We start from the raw sequence: 23831 nt of genomic DNA on the forward strand, positions 1-23831 counted from the left end.
CCCGTGTCCATTCAGCCAGTTCGTGTTGTGTGCTAGCCATTTGAATGTCTCTGATAGTGTCCCTAGCGTCAGACCATTTTTCTGCTTGTGACCTGGTCACGTACATGCGTGTTGTCGTCCTATTTTCAGCTGTCGCTCGGGCAGTGAGGTCGGCTAGTGCATTTCCCTGTCCAATAATGTCTGTCACCTTTTTGTGTGCCTGGCATTTGATGACTGCAAGCTTTTTGGGGAGAAGGACGGCTTCGATCAAGGCGGAGACTAGGTCCCCGTGCAAAATGGGGGTGCCGTGTGAGGTCAAGAATCCCCTCTCCCTCCAAAGGAGCCCAAAATGGTGAACCACCCCGAAGGCATACTGGCTGTCGGTGTAAATGTTTGCTGTGGTTCCTGTTGCTAGGATACAGGCTCGTGTCAGGGCAATCAGTTCCGCTGCCTGGGCAGATCGTTGCGCTATGCGGGCTGTCTCGACTACAGTTCGAGCTGTGGTGACTGCATAGGCAGCTGAAGTGGTGCCATCGGGGAGTTTGATGCAAGAACCGTCCACCCACAGCTCTCCGTCGGGGTCGGGGAAAGCCGTGTCTCTGAGGTCAACCCTACTTCTAGTCTGTTCGTCTGTGAGGGTCACACAGTCATGTACAGGGTGCGCATTAGGATCGTTTTCTGGTAAGGGCAGCAGGGTTGCTGGGTTCAGTGTGGTGCATCTCTTCAGAGTGATGTGGGGTGCGAGCAGAGTCAGTTCGTATCCTGTCAGTCGTGCACTCGTCAGGTGTTGCGTTTTGGTTTGGTTTAGGAGGGTGTCAACTGCATGGGGTACCAGTACTGTGAGGGAATTCGAGAGCACGATCCCCTCACTCTGTCGGATAGAGATCGCAGCAGCAGCTACGGCTCGAAGGCAAGCAGGCAGGGCTCTGGCTACAGGGTCAAGAGTGGCTGAGAAGTAAGCGCATGGTCGTTGCTTTGAGCCGATGGACTGGGTCAGGACAGATAAAGCGCACCCCCCCTTTTCATGGGTGTAAAGGGAGAAGGGCTTTGTGTAGTCGGGGGTACCCAACACAGGGGCCGAGCAGAGGGCATCTCGTAGTTGCATGAAAGAAGCCTGACACTCAGGGGTCCAAGGGAGTGGGAGAGGGATGTCCTTTGCTAACAATGAAAGCAGTGGTTTTACTACAAGACTAAAGTTGGGCAACCACTGTCGGCAGAAGGAGGTGAGGCCTAGTAGGGAGCGGACCTGTTTCTGGGTCTTAGGGACGGGGGTGTCGAGAATGGCTTGGATCCGGCCAGGAGTCAGTTTCCTTCCGTCTTTGGACAAAAGGTGGCCTAGGTAAGTGACCTGGGGTTGGCAGAATTGCAACTTCTTCTTAGAGACCTTGTGGCCATTTTCTGCAAGGAAATGCAGGAGTTGAATGGTGGCTGTGACAGCTAATGGAGTGGTGTCGGCTGCCAAGAGGATGTCATCGACATATTGTACTAATACCACTCCATCGGGTAACTGGACTTGATCCAGTTGTCTCTTGAGGGCCTGGCTGTAGATGCTAGGGCTTTCTGTGTAGCCCTGGGGTGCTCGGCAGAACCTATATGAGCGGGCTTTTAGGGTGAAACCGAAGAGATATCGGCTGTCTGGGTGGATGGGGATGGAAAAGAATGCGTTTTTGAGGTCAATGACAGTGAAGGTGGTGGCAGTGGAGGGAATCAAAGTCAAGATGGTGGTAATGTCCGAGACCACAGGGTACTGGGGTACCACCACTTTGTTGATCTCTCGAAGGTCAATGATGAAGCGGTATGCTTTCTCATCTCCTTCTCCCTGTTTCTTAATGATGGGCAAGATTGGGCTGTTGCAAACGTTGCTAACTACTTCCTCTACCACTCCTGCGTCTATCAGTGATTGGATGATTTCTACCAATGCCTTCTCGCCTTCGGGCGATATCCGATATTGTGGAAGTTTTGGGAGTGTTGCATCCGGTCGAACAGTGATGTGCACTGGGTCAATCATCATGCGCCCTACATCCGAATCCGTTTTGGCCCACAGATACGGAGGCAGAGTGTCAAGCAGGGAAGTGTCAGCGTCGGTGATGGAAAACATGTGTCTGGGGGGGCAATGTCTAAGCAGAACAGGATTGTCGTAAAGGAAAACTCGGACTCCATCTTGAGAACATCTAATCGTTGCTCGGAAGTGTTTCAATAAGTCGAGTCCCATAATTGCGTCAGGGCTATTGGAGGAGAGCAAAAACGTGGTGTCAGTGGTGTTGCTTTCTAAGTCAAAGAGGATTGGGGCGGACAAAGGGTTAGTGGAGGGCGTCCCATCGAAACCTGTCGATGTTATTAGTAAGCCAGACAAGGGTGCCCTTGGAATCAGTCGTTTAGATAACGCACTACGTGTTGCGCCAGTGTCTACCAGGAATGGTGACTTTGTACCCAAGACCTTAGCAGTGACATAAGGGCCTTGCTGGTCAACATGGAGCTCGACTGGATCCCTCCCTTGCCCTAGGCAGTCCTATGCAAAGTCATGAACGTCATCGTAGTCAGATTGCTGGCATTGGTTCTGTCGGGGTCGATCAAATGTGTTTGGTCTACTGGATCTATCATTAGTTGCGTTGTTTGGGGGCCCTCGCTGTGGTCCCCTATTTCTTGGTTCGTTTGCTGAATCTCTAGGATCTCTATTTCTGGTGAGTTCCAAAAGAACCGGGCACTGAGATTTCCAGTGGCCCGATCCTTTACAGAAAGCACACTGGTCCTCTCTAATGTCTGTACGTCCAATGTGGGGAGTTGAAGCACGGTCTTTGGGAGGTGCCGTTTTAGGGACATTCATCTGATGGTTTCCTCGGTATTGGTCTCGTCCCAGAGTCACCCCTTGCAGTTGAGCTATCATCACCCTCTCTTTTAATTCTTTCTTCTTCCTCTCTGTGGTTCTATCGTTTTCGTTTTTCTGATGTTCATAATATTGGGCCATCTGGAGGATAGCCGTAGGTTTGGAGGCTGCCCAACTACTTTCACTGGCCTGCAGTTTCTGCGAGACCTCCGGTGATAAGCCCTTAACGTAATTCTGGACAAACAGATGGTGTCCGGTTGCAGTGGTCAGGTCCTGGCCGCTGTAATCGGAGAACACCGTTTCAAACCGGGAGAAGTATTCCGATACATCCTCCTGAGGTTTCTGGCGACAAGCCGTTACTATCGACCAGTCCACTTTCTTTTCTGGGATCAGGGTTTTTAATTTCTGCACGATTTTATCCGGGAGGTCTAAAATGGCTTTTAAAGGCTTTTGTCCGGGTTCTCGTTGTCTGTCTATGCCATCAAGTTGTGACCAGTTATGTCCAAACAGCTCAGAGTGGTCGACTTTCCGGATTTGCTTCCACACATCAGCTGGTAGACATAACCCGAAAAACAAGTCGATGTCAGCTAGAGTCATAATCGTCGAACCTAGGGCCGTACCCAACTCAGTATAGAAGGCAGTGGGGTTTTTACGTAGGTCAGGCAGAGATTTCCGGAAGGTCAAAATCTCTTGCCGGTCCCATGGTTGGTAGACCCAATTGTATACTACCCTTCCCTTTGCATCTTTGTTATTTGCGTCATCGTGAGTCCCTTCACCTCGTGGAGGAACCCAGTAAGGGGCAGCCTCTCGTATCGGCATCATAGTGTTAGGTCGTTCAGTTTGTGGGTCGGTTGCTACAGATGTAGTGGATTCGAATTTTGATTTTTGTTCAGTGAGGTGGCGGAGAACCTTAAGCGTACGCGTAAGGAGGTCCGTCACATCACTCTCACTCTCATCCCCGATATCAACCTTCCGATACAGAGTCGTTAGGCTCTGTGGACCTTTTTCTTGATATCGGTCCTCGTATGCATTTAAGACGTGGTAACACAGTTGTACAGTAAAGTGTCGTCTGTGACTCCCAGTATAAGAATTAAACACATCCGTGACGGACTCTTCATCCTCCCTCTTCTCTACCAGTATCTTTGCTATCTTGTCAACCCCTGCTCGTTCATGTTTATTTAGTCTATATGCTCTAACAGGACCAACCCTTCGGGCTTCTGGGTCGCCCGGCGTTGTTGTTTGCGTAACATCTAATACGAGGAGTTCAGCCGGCACGGAGGCCATGGGGGCTGAAGCCGTGGGGCTACTCTCGTTGGTACCTGGGGATAGTGGGTGTTGGGCTAAGGGTTGGGAAGGGGCATATGGAGGGGGCATGTGGATGATCGGAGGACCTAGCAGCAGATCATCGTTGGTTCGCTGTTTTGAGTGTAATTCGGGGTAGAGCGCGGAGGGGGTTCTAACCAGACACTGGCTTGATGTTTCTATTTCTAGCTTCTGTTTGGTATCCTCTCTTTCTTTTATCTCTTTCTCTAGTTTCTGAGCCGCTAGGTGGGCTGCTTTCCGCAGCTCTTTTTCCAACCTACTCTCAGTTCTCTTTTTGCGTTGTTCGGCCTCTTTTCGCCACATGCCGAAGCTGTCAAGCATAGTGGACGTCGTCTTGTTTTTACCAAGGGCTGTTTCTAGTGCGATTATTCTATCGTTTTCGAAGGATCCTATCAGTGGCCACTGACTTTCTCGATCCTTTTTTTGTATATTTATGCCACAGCTGGCTATAGGCTATAGCGACTAATCCATGCTTTGTGAACATGTCCTTATTAGGGGTACCTTCCAGCGGAACCGGATGGTTCATCTCTAATAAGCGGTCCGGGCTAAACAGGCTACTAACCAGTGGGGAGAAGACAGGCATGACGGATCACAATGGGATAATAGTCAGCACTACCTGTCTTATCACTGCGCGCAAAGACTAGACAGAATATTTCTATTCTACGTTGTTTGCACGTAGTGAATACCTCATGAACCAATTCTGAGCGATCAATCAATGTTAGGTCAAAAATAAAAAATCAATATGGTCAATGGGGAGAATAAGTAGGCTCGCAAAAGTTCGCGTCACCTACCCTTTCACTATCTGCAAAGAGGGGACCTATTTTTCCCTGTTTGCAGACAGAGAATCTCCAGAAAACAATCTATAACAGTTAATCAATAGGGGGAAGGGGCAATTGTTCAGTGGGGGAGAAAGATAGGTCCGACGGGTGCGTACCTATCCTTCGCTGTTTATAAAGGGAGAGCCTGTTGTTTCTCCGTTTGTAGACAGTGAATCTCCAATAAATTAACAAAAAGTAATACTAGTATTTTCTCAACAATTATCAATCACTTCCTATTATCTATCACTATCGCAATTTCGTCGTGTTTACACGACCTTACCCGGACCGCATGGACAGTTTCTCGTCTTCCGAATCCAGCGCCCGATCGTCCTCTTCTCTTCGTACTTCTCGTGGCACTCCTGATGGTTCCCAGTCAGGACCGCAGATCACTCGAGAGAGGTCTGTTCGGAACCAGTGAAGTTCGGATGATCGGCTGTCAGACGAGGGTCTATCGGACAGGGTACCTTCCGATCGTTGCAGTCGTTCACTCTGTCGTCGGGACCTCTCCCACTGGATCCACGAGTCGCTGATGGGCCCCACGTTTGGGACGCCAATTGTTAAAAAGGGTTCCAAAGACAACCGGTAACCAAAGACCCTTTTATGTTGCCCGGCAGTATCGCCTCTATGACCCACCAATATTAATCAATGAAGAAGCAGGCGCTGGAGACTGGAAGGCGGGAAACGAGGATTTTATTCTCTCCGGAGGAGAACACATCAATTCAGACAGCAAGTATCGTCACGAGGTGCTCTAACCACATCTCTGAGGCCTGGCCTCTTATACTAGGGTTTACGACCTTTATTGCACATAACACATTCTCGCAATACTTTAGAACTTGAAAGAACATCCTCGGAATCTCCCCTTCAGACCCGTTCCCACACACATTTACAGTTGGATTCCCCACCCTGGTCACAACAGGTGATGGTCGTCGCACAGCAGGGCATTCCGCCGATTCACGGAATGCATGGGGTTGATCGGATCTCATGGGGTGGGGGCTTTGATCGGTTCGGGGGTCTTTTGATGGAGAGGGGAAGCTTCCTACTGTACGGGGTAATAAACAGTATCCGCAGAGCCAGGTGGCGGCCTGGGAACAGGGAAGACAAACGGGGGCACAGGAAAAAAGGGGTTTGTATCAGAAGGATCTGAGGCCATGAAAGGAATGAGGGGAGGTGTCGCGCTGGGAACAGGATGGGATTCCGTGGTGAAGCTGCGCTGAAGAGGGGTTTATGACCCGAGGCATGAGAGAGCGGGGGTTGTCAGCGTGCGGGGGAATGCTTGCGAGGTTAAGAGAGAGAGAGACGCGCTGGCTATTAGTGAGGGGCAGGGAGGCCATGGTGCTAAAAATGGCTGCCGCTTACGCGCACGAATGGGCTTGGAAAAGGGGCAAGATGGCGCCGATAATGTTGACGTTTTGCAGTCTAATCTTTAACACGCCTCTTTCGAGCCGAATCCGTTAACCCTGTATTTCTCACTGGTGAAACAAAGTAACACAAAGTCTTTATTTTTTGTAATTAAATATGCACAAAGCTGACATTTTTCCCGTTGCCGTCAACGGAATCTGTGAATCTACAGAGTGACATATATTCTTAGAGCCATACATTAAAAATATTTCAGGAGTTTAAACCCCTTAAATGTAAAAATGTCTTTTATAGCATTTACTTTCTGTGTCGTCATGAGAAGTGCAGTTGAGCTCTCACAAACAATTAGTTGTTACTTTGAATGCTTTGATTGTTTCTGCTGTTGATGGGGAGTTCTTTTTAGGAGTCTCAACTATTATTTCAATTTTTTCCAGGCGGCTGGCTGGCAATGACCTGGCTTTCATCCACCCGAAGGCCCTGTCTGGTCTGAAAGAGCTCAAAGTTCTGTAAGTAATGATCATTTAGAGATTCCCAGCTAACTGTACCCCGTCTGCGGAGTCAGCATATTTCTGCTCTAAGACTTTAGCAGACATTTTGTTTCAGTAGTATTGAAAGGTTAAAAATGTTTTTTTTGTATAGTCACTCTGAACTTTACAATGTGGACTCATTTAACATAATATATTACCTACTAACCAGATACTCCAATTTCGCTGAGCTTTGTTATGATCCTCAAAGTAACCTTTAATTGTTTTCTTTCATGTTCCTGAAAGTAACCTTTTGATCCTTGTGTGTAGTTTGGTCCGTCTGGGCCAAAGAATGTCTGGCGTACACTCATCTTAATCTTCTCCACAAAACCACCGCTTAATTCGATGTGTTATGTCAATATATACATGTATATTTTTGGGGTATATTTTTATTGAGAAGTATCTGTCAGTTTATATACAATACATTAAAAAAAGTATAAATAAATCAAATTAGGGCCATGCAATAAATTACTATGAAATGTTAACTTCTCAGCTTTCTAAATCTAAAAAAGATAATACAGATATCAAAAGAAACAATTGTTGAGGTACTCATAAAACCTGGAAAGGAAGAAATAGGAAAGGAAAGTTGGACAAGGGGTTATGCCAATATTAACAAGCATTTGCGAGAGTTAGAGCTATTGGCGTTGTAAATCATAATGTCTTTTACCCATGTGTTTTGGTTTCAAGACTAATGGACACATAAAAAACAAGAAACATAAAAGCGGGCACCCTGCTGAAACATGAAGCTGCGGCACCCATGTCATTAAAAGTTATGCACGTTGCAGCTCCTGGAGCGGGCGCCGTGATGAAATAAACGGCACACAGTAGTCGGAACAGGCACCACAGCTTAACAGGAGCAAGAAATATAAACTCCTTCCATTGAATTGGGAGTGATACTAATATTATTGTGAATTCTCAAAATATGAAATTCTGGTGCAAATAACGCTTTGTAAATAGCAACACAGTTTACTATTTATAATAAACTTTTCACATGTAGCTTAAAAACGTACATATTCTAGAGGATGAGCTTCAGAGTGTATAGGCGATCTGTCATTCTGTGCATAAAAAGTTGTATTCAAACAACATTCTTCTAATTAAAATAGCATATGTTTCTCAAGCAGCATTAGTCATAAAGTGCTTAAAAGGCGCATCCAAGCATTTCATGTTTCCTCAAACTGGAGCAGAACAAATTCAGAACACAGTACCTGTGGCTGGAAAACTAAGTTTTCGGTTTTTCTGGTGTAGACTCACGCTTCCTTTATTTTCTGTCCGTGTGATAATATATATCCCCCGGGAGTGGAAATTGCGGGAAAATGTTTCTAAGCACCAGGTATCGATCACTAATCATAAGGGGGGTGGCCCCCCTCAACTCAGCTTGACCGAGTTAGCAAGGGATGGGCTTTATGAATCTGAGGGAAATGATCCGGAGCCTGTGGGCCGTAAACTGCTAGAGGGCTTTCACTGGTGGAAACAGAATGGCAAGAAAGAAAACGCTCATTCCTTAGTGTTTTCGACGCGGAGTAAGTGCTCAGGTTATCCTCTGAATTAAATACCCAGCTCCCAGAATTGGAGCATTGGCCATGAAAATGTGCCTGTTTCTATTAAAGAAACTCTTCATCTTGTAATTACCACAGCACCACTAAGCGGAGGTGCCAATACCCAACAGGAAGTTGCGAGGAGCTCAACAAAACATTGCCCTGTTCACTGGCAGATTTACAGGTTTTCATGCTTTCCGAAAAATCATTATCTGAACGTAAAAACTTTTGCAGCTATTTGCTCTTTTTGAGCAGTGCAATGCCAGACATTGCACTTACACACAACCAGGTCTCTCCTTGGAGAAGTGCTGATGATGAGTCTGCTCTGTGCCTAAAGCAGGAGACGGGAGCGGGGACATCTGAAGTGCAGTCATCTCGCGGGGTCCAGCAGTTCAGGTAATGCCTCTTGTGCTAACTATGCCAGAGGCCCCACAGATATTGTCTTTTTCGGAGTCTAGAGTATGAGAGGCCTAACAGGTGGGTGTGGTTGGAGGACAGAGACTTTGAAAAGATGCAACATTTCTTCCACAGCACCAGAGAGTGCACCATTTTATATTCAGCATTATCCATTGATTGCTAAAAGCGCTCTGTGAACTGTCTCACACAACTCCTACATACGAGTGGAATGGATGTGATGCATAGTCCACCACAAGCAAAAAAGCATTTGACGCTTGACTCTTTTTTCACATTATTCTTGAACTTAAAGCCTTATTCACCACGCCTCCATAGAGATTTTGGTGTTTTTATTTAGAGCACCAACTCTTTGGCATGAGGCTTAAATATAATGTGGAATATTCTACCTCTGCTACTTTTTAGTAAAGCACTTTAGCCAGATGAAAACAATATAAGAAACGCCATGTGCTGCACGGATAAACGTGCACACACTTCCTCTGAGAAAAGTATCTTAGTGTATCTTATATAAGCATTGCACTCAGACAGGCCTAGTCAATCGGAAAGAGCAAAACGACGGGGCAAGCAACAAGCATTGGAAATGCAATAGGTCTCGCACCATTAGAGTTAGTGCTTTTAGAATTGTTTATGGGTTTTTTTTGTAAATGTTTAGCATTTTTGTTTCCTGTAGCCAATGCTAAAGAATTACAAATAAAAAAAGCCATAAACATTTCTTAAAGCTCTAACTGAAATGGTCTGAGACCTATTGCACTGTGTGAGGGTGAGGGGTTGAGGGTGGGTGAGGGTGAGGGTGAGGTTGAGGGTGAGTGAGGGTGAGGGGTTGAGGGTGAGGGGTTGAGGGTGAGTGAGGGTGAGGGTGAGGGTGGGTGAGGGGTTGAGGGTGAGGTGTTGAGGGTGAGTGAGGGTGAGGGTGAGTGAGGGGTTGAGGGTGAGTGAGGGAGGGTGAGGGTGAGGGTGAGTGAGTGTGAGTGAGGGTGAGTGTGAGTGAGGGTGGGTGAGGGTGAGTGAGGGGTTGAGGGTGAGTGAGGGAGGGTGAGGGTGAGGGTGAGTGAGGGTGAGTGAGGGTGAGGGTGAGTGAGGGTGAGTGAGTGTGAGGGTGAGTGAGGGGTTGAGGGTGGGTGAGGGGTTGAGGGTGAGTGAGGGTGAGGGGTTGAGGGTGAGTGAGGGTGAGGGGTTGAGGGTGAGGGGTTGAGGGTGAGTGAGGGTGAGGGGTTGAGGGTGAGTGAGGGTGAGGGTGGTTTACTGAAAAAAAATGACCTTACGCGTTCATTATTAAATATGGCACACTGACAAACCTCATGGCATTTACCTGCTATTATTTGGTAAAGGCCCCAGTTTGATAACGGTGGGCTCTAAAGTTTGCCTAAAAACCTTCTGTGCGTCATGATGCGAACCAGACAGTTGAGCCCAATTGATTCTAGTGCGTGATCTGGGGCAAAATACGACTTTTCAATTATGTCTCTATTGCCCTATCCATCTAAAATTAGCAGAGCGTGAACATGGGCTAAACAGAGGTATGACTGGCACCGACAATACAAATAACTGGACTCTCAAATAAATGTCGCGCAGCACAGTGCCCCTTTCGACGTACCTCGGTTTCACTTCATTGAAACTCATATCGAGAAAAACGGGTGTAATATTAACGCGCAGATTTGGAGTGGTTTGGCCCTCCTTTACTTTAATAGGAATTGCCGAAACAAGAAATACATGTCTAAGTGTGTAGCTGTTTCAATGGTGTGTATGTATGTTCGAAAACAGAGAAACACTCAGTTGTAAACAGAACTCTGTTCTATGTGTCTACCTAATAGGACTAGAGACTGGCGGCAATTGCGCTTACTCGGAACTCCTGCATTGGACACTTGACAATTGCAGCTGACCAATAGTATATTGCAGTGAAACTGTCGAGGTTCTACAAATCTCCTCCAGTCTCTAATGTGCAAGCTGTTACTACATTATGCCGATTCATTTTCAGCTCTACAGGGGGACTGTGCATGAATTTGGGTTCTACACGACAGCTGGAAGATTGCGGCGTCGACTTCACTTACAGATAAGATACTATGTGGCTGTAATCGGCAAAAGCAAATCGGAACAGAAATCGGAAGTACTAAAACAATGAAACAGTATAATAAGAACTCCTTAACGTGTAAAGTTACTTTTGTAAGATGCACTATGTTTACCTAGGAAAACAGTGGGAGGATGACAGCTTGGTAACTTGAACTGTCAACGGATCCTAATAACGAGGAGTCATCAAAGAATCACCCTGAGCTCGACAAAAACACATTTCTGACCCATAGCCACACCTATCCACCCCGATCTGCTTAAATGGGAACATTTTAGCATGTGGGTAATAGGAATCAGTCTTCCTTACAAATAGCATTGAATGAAGAGCAAGGCAAGGCAGGCGGCTGGGGGGAGGGGGGAGGAGAAATGCGACGCGACATGGCAGGCAGGGGAGGGGGCGGAGCGGGGGTGTGGGAGGAGTGCGGGAACAGACGGGGAGGAGAGTAGGAGGAGGAGAGTAGGGGACTAGGCCGTGCAATCAAGAAGTGAGGGGGCGGGAGAGTAGGCAAGGCAGGCGGCTGGGGGGAGGGGGGAGGAGAAATGCGACGCGACATGGCAGGCAGGGGAGGGGGCGGAGCGGGGGTATGGGAGGAGTGCGGGAACAGCATTAGGGCAACAATGAGAGCGAGTGGGCCTATCACAGGTGTCACCACTGAAAGGGTTTATTCAGACCCCACGGTTAACACAAAGCCCAATAAATTAATCGAGAGCATGGTGCAGTTATCATTTTACTGGTAGAAAATGGAGAAAATGTGCTGATGCTTTTTCTGGAGAAAAAAAATGTTCCTATGCCAATACCACATTTAGAAAAATGTTCGCATAAACAGTACCTCTGAAGTAAAACCTAAATAGGCTCATGATAAAAGTCAACACACATTTTATATCTGTTTTTGCGCTTTGTATTCTGATCGTAATGAGCCCAAATTATCGGGACAAGTGCCTTGAATAAGGCATGTTTTAAAACGAGAACAGTGCAGCAGAGCGATGCCTTTTTATGGTGCAAAACGAGCATATGAATCCGTTTAATGGCTTCCTCGTGGCATGTTCAGAATATGCATTCGGCTCGATCCCATGATAGTTAATGTGATGATGAACCACGGCCCAAGTAAATAAAATAGATATGGAAAAAGAAAATATGTTTTTCACAAAATTGGCAGTGAATTCCTGGAGCAGCCGCCAGCAGAGGTGGCGGAGACAAAAACAGTAAATTAGTTCAGAAATTCCTGGGAGAGAATCAGACGAGGCCTAGCGCTGTGGAAGCAGCGCGTGCACGGGGGTGTGAGCCAGGAGCAGCGAGGGAAGCGGCAGACTGGAGGCACCTCGAGGTCCCGATCTCTCGGTAAATGAGAGGTTTGAAAGGAGCACTTGAGAAAGGGGCGGAGACAATGAAGTGTCGGGCCTCGAGGATGGGTAGAAAGGGAAGACATACGTAGGCTGCGGCGACAAGAAGGCAGACTCGCATTCGTCCTGGTTTCGAATACTCCATCACAGAATGGTGCTGGATGTTGTTTGGGAGCTGCAGTAGGCGGTGTGAGGATACTGGATGGCTGATAATAATTATATGCATACAGGTGGTTTCGGTCAGCCCATGCGACGCGACATGGCAGGCAGGGGAGGGGGCGGAGCGGGGGTGTGGGAGGAGTGCGGGAACAGACGGCGAGGGGAGGAGAGTAGGAGGAGGAGAGTAGGGGAGGCACGGCCTAGCGGCCGTGCAATCAAGAAGTGAGGGGGCGGGAGAGTAGGCAAGGCAGGCGGCTGGGGGCATGTGCACGCGCTTTTAAGCTCAATGCGCATGCGCATTGAGCTTAAAAGTCACGGGCACTGCAAGGAATCGCCACGATTCCTTGCAAGTTGGGCAAAGAGTGGATAAGCCCCCATAGTCTCGCTTGCTCGATGCGCATGCGCATCGACAGGCGAGACCTAAAAAACAGCACAGGGCTTTGCTCTGAAGACACTAGCGGTACATAAAATACAGAGATTCCCATAGTATACTGGGATTTCCATAGTCTAAAATAAATGCAAATGTTGTCCATGTTGAGTTAGTTCACCACTGCCTAATCAAATGTGTAGACCGTATCCACTACCTAATCAAATGTGTAGACCGTATCCATCTTTTAACATAGCTACCTTATCATACATGTTAACATGGAGGACTGTTGAATTGGGGGAGATTGATTGTCAAGTTTGGATGTGAGGCTACGTTGGTATTGGGAGCTAGAATGGAAATTGGCATCAGGAACAAAGACCACTCTGCCGGCTACACGCTGGTACGTGCGAACCCGGCGCATATATTGCTGTTGAATACCTACACTCATCACAATGTACACTTTCTCTTAAAATGTTTGTTTTAAAAAAAAATGCAATTCCTCGCATCTATGACTTTTGTGAAAATATAGTGGTTTGCAAACAGCCAACATTTAAATTTAAAACTGTTAAAACAAAGTAATGCTGTACTTGTCTTTGCTTGTAAAAAACAGAAACACAGCTATAACACAGATCCTGTTGTGTTTGCTAACTAAATGACATTAGTCTGCGTCTTTTTTCCTTACATTGCTGAAGCAACAGGACAATGTAATGAAAATAGTAGAGGTGCTGTTCTAGAAGTAGGCGAGGCTTATCTGTGTTGACCGGGCGCTACAATGAAGACACTAGTAGCCTAAATATAGAAGCCGCCGCGGTCGAAAGGAACTTTTAAACTAAAGCGTTTGCCAAAGCAACACATAAAGAATGCAAGCTCAGGGACTCTGCTTGACCGGTGCGCCTCATCCTTTAACAGAAGTGAGCGATGGACTGTGTGAATAAGCTAGTAGGCAGAAAAGAAGAGTGACGCAGGGGTGAACCAACTGGTAAGTGGCAGGCGGGATTACACTACCATAGTGTTTACAGCAGGTCTTCCAGACCACCGCATGCTCGCTGGCTAGGCTCGACCTAAAAACGGTGATGTTCTGTATATCCTTATTTTGGCATCTTTTGGTCAAGTTCTGTGGAACAAGAGAGTGCAAAGCAATAGTAACACAAGAGCGCAAAAAGGTCAAGAGGAAGAAAGGAGGCAAGCTCAGGGCAGCTAAAAAGAGAGAAGCAATAAAGTGGTACCAGTGGAAGAAAGCAACATTTACAGCGTAAAGCGAACAGAAGTCAGCACACATGATAACGATAAGGTGAATTTTAGGAGCGGCATACAAGAGAGAAACATAGTCTAATGCAGGGTTGTGAATAGGCTCCAATGGAGTGCCAGACTATTTAGGCAGTTCTGCAGGGAAACAGAAATTAGGTATATGGAACAAGAGTAAGACAGGGAGTTAAAAGGAGTGGAGGGCTTAATTTTTTAACTAGTGGAGAGCTGACGTTAACAGGATGTAATTACAGCAGAAATCTGAGGAGCGAAGTTTAAAGCACAGTTGACAATGAAGGAGATGTTACTGGCAGATCTAGAAATCTGAATACATGAGGAGAAAAAAAGACGAAAGGTGGTGAGAAATGAAAAGAGGACACTCTTAGTGGGACTGAGTTTTAGAAAATGAGTAATCATCCAGACCTGACTGGCAGAGGGACAACAGCAGACACATTCCTAACAAGAGTCAGAAAAAGGCGGGAATAAAAAGAAAATTTGATAGTTACCAACATAAACAAGTCTCTAGGCCATGGGAAGAAAAAATGGACAGTAAAGGCGATAATGTAGGAAACCAGAGACAGAACCGTGAGGCACCCATTAGTCAAGTGGATAGAGCAGGAGTGTCCAACCTTTTCTGTAATAAAAGCTCCTTATGTTGAATGAAAATCATCCCGAGCTGCTATAAGAGATGTGTAAGGAATCCCATCAGACAAGATTACATTGGCGAACACCATTTGCAGGGTTACCAGCAGCGATCACCTTGTCCATGAGGCACGGTTGTCAAGTGTTTAAAAAATGCATAGTCCATGTGGAATGTTTCTATGGTAATACAGAACAGCCATAGCTTCAATGCCCCAGCACCACACTAATAATAGTTCCCTCAATACAATTTGATTTGTATCACTCAAATATCAGCTTTAAATATGTTTGGCAAATGTCAGTTTTTCTCCAAATACCAGCACATACATTCTGAAAATACACACATTTTAATGTCAAATACATGCTCTTTAATTTTGGTATCCATATAGTAATTTAACCCAGCAAAAGCCTGTAATTTAGTTTACTGGGCTGCTGTGCTTAATTTGAGCCAGCAGTTTCCAGTGCTTGTGACGCATTTAATTGTCGACACCTGCCACATGATGGCCCTGTTTGCCTAATTTAAAGATGAGTACAGCGGTCGTTTGTTAATTCAATATACCTTTAAAATGTACTAATAACTGCCACCTAAGCAATTCTTATAGCATTGGGAGCCTGGAATAGTCTGAATTGTCTCACTTGAAAGAGTGTGATATTTAGCAGTTGTTTTAGCTCTGTCATTGGTAGCGGCAATTAGTGGTACTGGCTGCAGCACCCTCCTGACTAGGGCCTCAGCACTTATTTCCTCACTTATTTCTTCAAGCTGATGCTCGGTTTTCCTGTAGAGGAGTCTGTCTTCTACACATCATAAGACCTATTTCGCTGTCTCTTCTGGCATTACCTTATTAACCACTACCTCATCAGTTTAAAAAGTTTAAAATTTATTCTAAAAATACTACAAAAGCGGCGTCTTTGCTTCATTATCAGCTCAATCTTGTTCACTTCCTATCCCCCTAACCAGAAACCTATGGTTAAGGGGATAGTTAGCGAAGTCTAGAACTTTACTTTGCTCGAACCATAATCCTATTCTTTAGGCTACCACTGTAAATTTGCTTGTGTATTATCCACAATCTACCCCTTTACCTTACTGTGGCAAGCCTGATTTTTCTGCACGGTAATCCCGGATTTCTTTGCCTTTTTCTTTAACCCTATTTTTTAAAGTTTAGAATTTAGTGCCCTTTTCCACTTCTAAATAGTAGTAAAGTGCCTCTACCCCTCCCCTTATAATGCCCTGTACATTGGAACTCCTTATTTAGGCTATTCAGCTTTCATATAAGCCCACTGTAAATCGTGCCTTAGGTGCATTTATTGAATGGAAAGGTAAATGTCATATGTGGACTGCAGTGTGTATTTACACTACTCACATATGACAAAAATATACTTTTATGCAACTTGTTAACCGGTAACTGCACTCTTGAGAATATAACAGACTTTGATGCAAACGTTTAATCTTGTTAGTGTTCGTCTTGGTGCACTGTCCACAAACACACGAAAAGAACTCAAAAGTTGCTTTGGGCACACAGGCTATCCAGACCCAAGGCGCACTACTACGTACAAGGCCTGGGGACTCAAAAAAAGTATCTGTGTATAAACAGACAATAAACACGAAAATTGTATAGTCCTTCAATTCTTTATATTAATGCTTATTTGTAATTCATTTGCGGACACACACAGATCCCTATAATAGCCAAGATTTATCCTTGAATGTACATCTTTTTTCTGATGCTCCAATTTCTTCAAAACACCCAATGTTGAAAGTTTCAGTGCGACCCCCTCAGCCTGCCGGGGCCAGGGTTTGCATGCAGCCTCTGAGTCAAGGATCCTTACTTGACAAGGTGTCCTGGCTACCTGTCTCAAATGTTCTCAGGGGGCTGTGTCTCACACAGGATTTCACAGGAGTTTCCATACAGCCCCCTAGAGCCAGAGATGATTGCCGCACTCGTTCTCTGCGATGGATTACTGCTGGGCATTGCCAAGTGTTTTTAGTCAGGGACTTGGCAGTGGTACAAGCTTGGATGTTCTACCTGAGGCCCAGGGCTCAGTCTGAGCTACTGGCTTATCCTTCCTTTGTTGCCAGATTTGACCAAATAAGCCATCCCTAAAGAGAGACTTGGTGGCCAGGTCCCCTAGGCCAAAGGCCGTCTACTGTCTGGGGTCCCAGCAGCCCATCCAACGTCCTCCTCTTGGCCTAGCTGATAGTCTCAGCAGAGCAACCCATAGGAGAATTCAGCTGTGTGACAGCAACCTAGAGAGTTCAGTAGGGTTGGGACAGACAGACACATGCTAGGAGCTGCTTAGTATATGCCTGACTGGTTCAGCCTCATCATCCTTGCAGAGTCACTGCCTGACATGTGACTAACTGTCCTACCACATTTTCAGAGATGACCTCCAGAAAACCTGCAGGCAGCTGAATACATTGGCAAAGTTAAATAGCTCTGCTTTTTGTTTATGTCAATATGTGTTAATCCATTGTGTACATCAGAGTGACTGCTGTGTAGCATGGTTTGAAAGAGAGGAACAGAATCGCTACGATGCGATCAATGGTAACCTCGTCCTAGTGCTTCCTTTTTAGGTTTTGCCTGGCGAAAGATGCGCTCTGCGCATCTTTTTCGCGCAGGCGAAAACCTAATGATTATAGTAGGGAAGACAGGAACGGCCCCCGTCTTGCATTGGCTAGCTCCATAAATGGAGGCTAGCCATTGGAAGACGGGCCTGTCCGTCAATGCCGGACCAGATTCGGGGGCGTTCCCGAGAATTTTTGGCTTTTGGCTACGTCACGCTACGTCAGCCGAAAGCCAATTCTCGGGAACGCCCCTGAATCTGGTCAGCACATCAGCAGGCTGAGCACGTCCACAGCAGCCGGCGAGCCGGCGTGTCCTCGCAGCCCCCAGAGACAATGGCAGCGCGTGTGCACGCACAACAGCACTGCAGAATCAGGTTGCGCACCTCCAACCAGACAACTGGGAAAATGGCAAACGAGTTCAAGCGGAAAGAGCTGTTTAAGACCACTACGTACAGAGCAACGTAGCTGGCAAGTACTGCAGAGAGCTGCTAGGAACTCCGTGGTATCCGGGGGGGAGAACAGTCATCAGTCCTCAGCCGAAGAGCTCTCATCAGTCGTCGTGGAGCGGGGGCGTCTCCGCCACACCGCGCAGCCGAGGAGGGGCCCTGGAGCCGAAGGGGAATGGTGAAGCTGCGGGACTGGAAGAGGCAGGATGCTTAGGGGGTGCAGGCGATGCTTTGTAAACGAGCACGGATGCAGTGTGCGGCTTCCCCTGCAGAGATGACGTGAAAACCTGCATTCACATTCACTCCATAACCGAGAGCTCATCTTTCATGCTGCGTGCAAAGATGAAGGCGAGGCTCCAAAGGGCAGGAGGCTTAGAAGCATCGGTGCTGTGTACCAGGTTCTCCTCCGGCCCCGTCCCCGAGCTCTCTTTCCTGTTTCATATTCTGTTCAAAGATGATAAATATGGCAGCTCGCAGTTTAGCTGCAACGAATTAAACCTAACACTGTCACCTATCCTCTTCTGACCTCCATGCGGGCACAATGACCCCGAGTGGCTTCAGCAGAAGTAACCAACCGCATCTCTGTGCAGTACAGCTCAGACCAGATCCCTATCCATCCACACACCTGGCAGCCTTACTTCGGCCCATCCGTTAGGCAATGCTATACAGCCCAAGTCTTCAGCCCGGGTTGACATCTAAGAGAAGTCTTAGCAGTCCAGATGCAGTTCACCCAGTGCTCTGGGCCACCGGGAAATGATTCAATTTAAGTCAGAATACCTACAAAACTAAGAATTCAACAGCTGCCGTCGCAACTCTGTGCTTGATCACTGGAGGTGACGAGCGATACTGGGCACAAGTCAAAGGGTCACCTATCTATACCAACTGACCAAGTTGCAAGCATACACCGCGATTCAGCCAACAACTGTCCAATTCAGTCTCTGGCCTGCACACACATTTTGTGTTCCCCTGTACACCAGAACACCACCACCCAACCAAAACAAATCACACACGCTCTACCACATCACCACTATCTCAATTCACTTACCCAACGTAAGCCACACGACAGCCTCCTCGTTGAGCCACCACGTCACCCTCATCATGCTTGTGTATCCTCACAGCTCACCAACCTCACACATCATTCCTTCCACAATACCACTGACTCAGACTTATATGTGGCTATCACCCCCTCAGGAGTATCATTACACCTACAAACTCCAACGCTCAAGGTCTCTGTCCTGCATCTTTATATATCACATTACCAAGGTGCCTCTCATTCTGTCTAATGAACGCCAGATCTACATGCAGCACTATAATGGCCAAATTTATTCCTGCGCTTGCATTAGGATGCCCTGTTTCTGTGCGATGCCAGATTTTTTTTATCGTGCTTTAATCGTGGGGCTGAGAGTCAGCTGAGCACAAGCATGTGTTCGTGTCAACTCTAGATTTAGTGAGAGCATGAAGGTCCGTTACGATAAGGGGGCTCTCAGTGTGTGGGGGGCTCTCAGTGTGTGTGGGGGGGCCTCGCAGTGTGTGGGGGAGGCTCGCAGTGTGTGGGGGAGGCTCGCAGTGTGTGGAGAAGGCTCGCAGTGTGTGGAGAAGGCTCGCAGTGTGTGGAGGAAGCTCGCAGTGTGTGTGGGAGGCTCGTAGTGTGTGGGGGGGCTCGCAGTGTGTGGGGGGGCTCTGTGTGGGTGTGTGTTGGGGGGCTCTCTGTAGGTTTTTGTGGGTGTCATTTGCGAAAGATAAAGCTAGTGGCATTTCAAATGACAATGCCATTTATTTATGTAAAAAAAAAAACATAAATAAAAATAATGTCAAGAGCATTGCCAATAGCTCAAACTTTAACAAAGGCAAAACCATTGCATTGTAAATGCTTGTTTTGTTTTTTACGTGCAGCGTTATGGATAGCAGCCGCTCACTGAGCACCACATGGCTAAAATGAAACATTGACGGAGCCAATGGACCCAGCATAGGCAGGACATAGTGGCTTTCCTATAGCTTGGTTTGCAGGATGGGAGAAAACCTGCAAAACCGGTTGTCCATTTTCGATTGCATGTTCGACTGTTTTATGCCTGTACTGAAAGTTTAGGACACAAAAAAACTGGGCCTGCAGATTTTTTTTAACCTATTAATGCAATGTTATTTTCAACACCCGTTTAAAAACCGAGTAGATCATTTTCGGACTTAAACAGGCAGACTTTACCTTTCCTTTTCCCTCTCACGGTTGCTGCCTCTCTCCTCGGTGTCACCCCTGCCTTCCACTGTCTCACAGTCGTCTCCTGGGACCATGATCACACTAGGAAGCAATCCACCCTGCGCCTCCCATTCGACAGGAGCGGAGTCCATCAGCCAGTACTCCCCGAAGCATCTGGACTAAATGCGGATTCCTGAAATTCGAAGTTCACTCCATAATCTGAGATTTAGGATGCTATTTACGGTCTTTAGGTGATTGCACACATTGAAAGAGATTTTGTTTTTGCAGAACACTCCAGAATAATCAGTTGAAAACCGTTCCGAGTGAAGCCTTGAAAGGACTGAATGCGTTGCAGTCACTGTAAGTGTTATTTATTTATTAACTTTGTGTTTGAACGCCTGTTATAATAATAAAACCAAACGATAACTATCAATGTAGCATGTATCCCCCGAAACATGTGTTTAGGGAACAGTATTGTAAACAAATGAAGAGCTACAATGAAGGTGCGCTGATTAGCCCTCTATATCTGTCCTCCCCAGAGATCACAAATCTGTAGACCATCCAGCTTCTGCCAGAAATGTTCCTCGTTCAATGTCAACCTGGTTTGCAAACTCTCCTAGTTCATATCAGCTGCAGGCAAAGTTGTGCGCATGTACATTCTCTCCACCAGGCCGGCATGCCCTCCCCGCCCCTTTCTCATACAGGCGGACAAGCCCCCCCTCTCTCACACAGGTGGGCATGCCCCCCCCCCTTTCTCACACAGTCGGACAAGCCCTCCCCTCTCTCACACAGGCGGATGTGCCCTCCCCTCTCTCACACAGGCGGGCATGCCCTTCCTCTTCTCATACAGGCGGGCATGCCCTTCTCACACAGGTGGGTATGCCCTCCCCTCTCTCACAAAGGCGGGCATGCCCTCCACCCATCTCACACAGGTGGACATTCACTTCCCCACACAGGCGGGCATGTCCTTCTCACACAGACGGGCATGCCCTTCCCCCTTCTCACACAGGCGGCATGCCCTTCTCCCTTCTTACACAGGCGGGCATGCCCTTCCCCCTTCTCACACAGGCGGCATGCCCTTCTCCCTTCTCACACAGCCCACAGGCGGGCATGCCCTTCCCCCTTCTCACACAGACTGGCATGTTCTTCTCACACATGCCGGCATGCCCTTCCCCCTTCTCACACAGGCCGGCATGCCCTTCCCCCTTCTTAGCCCACAGGCGGGCATGCCCTTCCCCCTTCTAACACAGGCGGGCATGCCCTCTCCCCCAGCTCCTTCTCACACAGGCGGGTATGACTTTCCCTTCCTCCCACAGGCAGGCATGCCCTTCCCCCTTCTCACACAGGTGGGCATGCCCTTCCCCCTTCTCACACAGGCCGGCAGGCCTTTCCCCCTTCTCACACAGGCGGGCATGCCCTTCACCTTCTCAAACAGGTGGGCATGCCCTTCCCCCTTCTCACACAAACGGTCATGCCCTTCCCCCTCTCACACATGCAGGCATACCCTTCTCACACATGCAGGCATACCCTTCCCTTTCTCACACAAGCGGGCTTTCCCTTCCCCGGTCTCACACATGCAGGCATGCCATTCCCTCTTCCCACACATGCAGGCATACCCTTCCTTTTCTCACACAAGGGGCATGCGCTTCCTCCCTCTCACACATGCAGACATGCCCTTTCCCCCTCTCACACATGCAGGCATGCCCTTCTCACACAGGCAGGCATGCCCTTCCCTTTCTCACACAAGCGGGCATTCCCTTCCCCCCTCTCACACATGCAGACATGCCCTTTCCCCCTCTCACACATGCAGGCATAGCCTACTCACACAGGCAGGCATGCCCTTCCCTTTCTCACACAAGCGGGCATTCCCTTCCCCCCTCTCACACATGCAGGCATGCCCTTCTCACACAAGCGGGCATTCCCTCCCCCCTCACACATGCAGGCATTCCCTTCTCACACAAGCGGGCATTCCCTTCCCTTTCCCACACAAGCGAGCGGGCATTCCCTTCCCTTACCCACACAAGCGGGCGGGCATTCCCTTCCCTTTCCCACACAAGCGGGCATGTCCTTCCTTTTCCCACACAAGCGGGCGGGCATTCCCTTCCCTTTCCCACACAAGCGGGCGGGCATTCCCTTCCCTTTCCCACACAAGCGGGCATTCCCCCCCCCTCACACATGTAGGCATGCCCTTCCCTTTCACACACAAGCGGGCATTCCCTTCCCTTTCCCACACAAGCGGCCATTCCCTTCCCTTTCCCCTACAAGCGGGCATTCCCTTCCCCCCCTCACACATGTAGGCATGCCCTTCTCACACAAGCGGGCATTCCCTTCACTTTCCCCTACAAGCGGGCATTCCCTTCCCCCCCTCACACATGTAGGCATGCCCTTCTCACACAAGCGGGCATTCCCTTACCTTTCCCACACAAGCGGGCATTCCCTCCCCCCCCCCTCACACATGTAGGCATGCCCTTCTCACACAAGCGGGCATTCCCTTCCCTTTCCCCTACAAGCGGGCATTCCCTTCCCCCCCTCACACATGTAGGCATGCCCTTCTCACACAAGCGGGCAGTCCCTTACCTTTCCCACACAAGCGGGCATTCCCTTCCCCTTTCCCACACACGCGGGCATGCCATGCCATGGAAAACAATTACAACTTGATGAAGAGTTCTGCTGGGAGGGATAGGCGGGTATGCAGAAGATCCTAATAGAGTGGCAAGGTAAGGGTGGGTAGAACTGTCCACTCTGTCGAGCTCTGACATTCTTTCTCAAAATCCTATGAATTGCTGAAAGCCCTGGGTTGTTTGTCGGAGATTCTCTAGAGACTTCTACCAGATCCATGTATGCCCAGTGTTGTTTACTGGAGACCACTGCCGCTCCCCAGTTAAGGCGGAGGGTGGAGCGCTCCATCCAGGCGTTTCATCCCTAGTGTTTTTACAGACTGCAGCTCACTGCTGCTTTCCAGTTAAGGGAAAGTTTACTTCGTTTGGAATACCCAATTACGCGCACTACTTCAAGTGTTCGTGCGCACTGGGGCCAGCTTCTTCCCTCTGGTGAAGAGCGAACGTGACGCGGTTGGTAAAGCAGCAGCCGGGCTCAACGTCCCCAGTATTCTTGGAGTGGAAAACACTGCTGCTCTCCAGTGACTGGGAGGGTGAGGACAGAAAGCAATCCTAAAATGTTCATCTGATTGCGCGCCCACTTTTGTTTCGCAACTTTCACTTACTATTGGACATGTGGAGGTAGAAGCAGTCCCAATGCACACGTTTTTCCTCGAATGCTTTGTATGGTACTACAAGTTTAAATGGGGCAGCGACCATTTGTAGAAAGAAGGCAGATGTTTTAGGGCCCGCGTCTGCCTGTTGTCCTTACCCATAGAGTTATAGCCTGGGCCGTTGTAGTTCGGCTAGCACGTGGTGGTCACAAAGTAGAGCATTGTGGTCATAGGTTAAGGGTTTTTTGGGAAATGGATGCCTTCTGTTATTCTTTACCACAATGTGTGACAAAATGTTGATTGCTCATTTCATCAAATACCCATATCCTCGCGTTTGTGAGGAAGAGACACCAGATGCGGCTAATCTAAAAGAAATGTATTGGGGGTGGGGGGGGGGGGGGGGGGAGAAGGGGGAGAGTTTCAGCATTCAGCCGGGGTCCACAAAAGCATAGAGGACATGATTATGAGATTAATTGTCCATATGGAATTCTATTGGCTCCCCTTGTATGCCCACACCATATTTAGAGCTAGCTGCTGCGTTTACAGAGCCATCACGACCAGCAGCCCCCTCACCTTGGAAACAAGCTCACCATCTCTGGTGGTACTCAACATACCCCTTCTAGGACACCATCAGACTGTGGTTTTAGAAGTCGAAAAATGAACAGCAAGCCTTTTCCATCTATGTGCCCATGACCTGGTACAGTATCCCTGTGTCCATCAGGACTGCCCCTCTGCTGTTCTAATTTGGGAAGAAGCTCAAGTCTCATCCCTTTAAAGAACACTACGTTACCGTGCATTACTTGTCCATAAACGTTCTACCTCTCCTATGAGTCGTTGGCTT

The 23831-nt window shown here is 48.0% G+C and overlaps 1 protein-coding gene across 1 annotated transcript in view; it reads left to right on the forward strand.

Annotated features, from left to right (window-relative positions):
- LGR4 (leucine rich repeat containing G protein-coupled receptor 4) overlaps positions 1 to 23831 on the forward strand; it is a 347498-nt gene that overhangs the window by 190817 nt on the left and 132850 nt on the right. Inside the window, exons 3-4 of the mRNA XM_086959479.1 lie at positions 6735 to 6806; positions 20068 to 20139. Coding sequence (XP_086815605.1) covers positions 6735 to 6806; positions 20068 to 20139 — 144 coding nt within the window. The remainder of the gene's footprint in view (positions 1 to 6734; positions 6807 to 20067; positions 20140 to 23831) is intronic.

Source organism: Lissotriton vulgaris, chromosome 2_2, assembly GCF_964263255.1.
Source record: "Lissotriton vulgaris chromosome 2_2, aLisVul1.2, whole genome shotgun sequence".
Lineage (NCBI taxonomy): Eukaryota > Metazoa > Chordata > Amphibia > Caudata > Salamandridae > Lissotriton > Lissotriton vulgaris.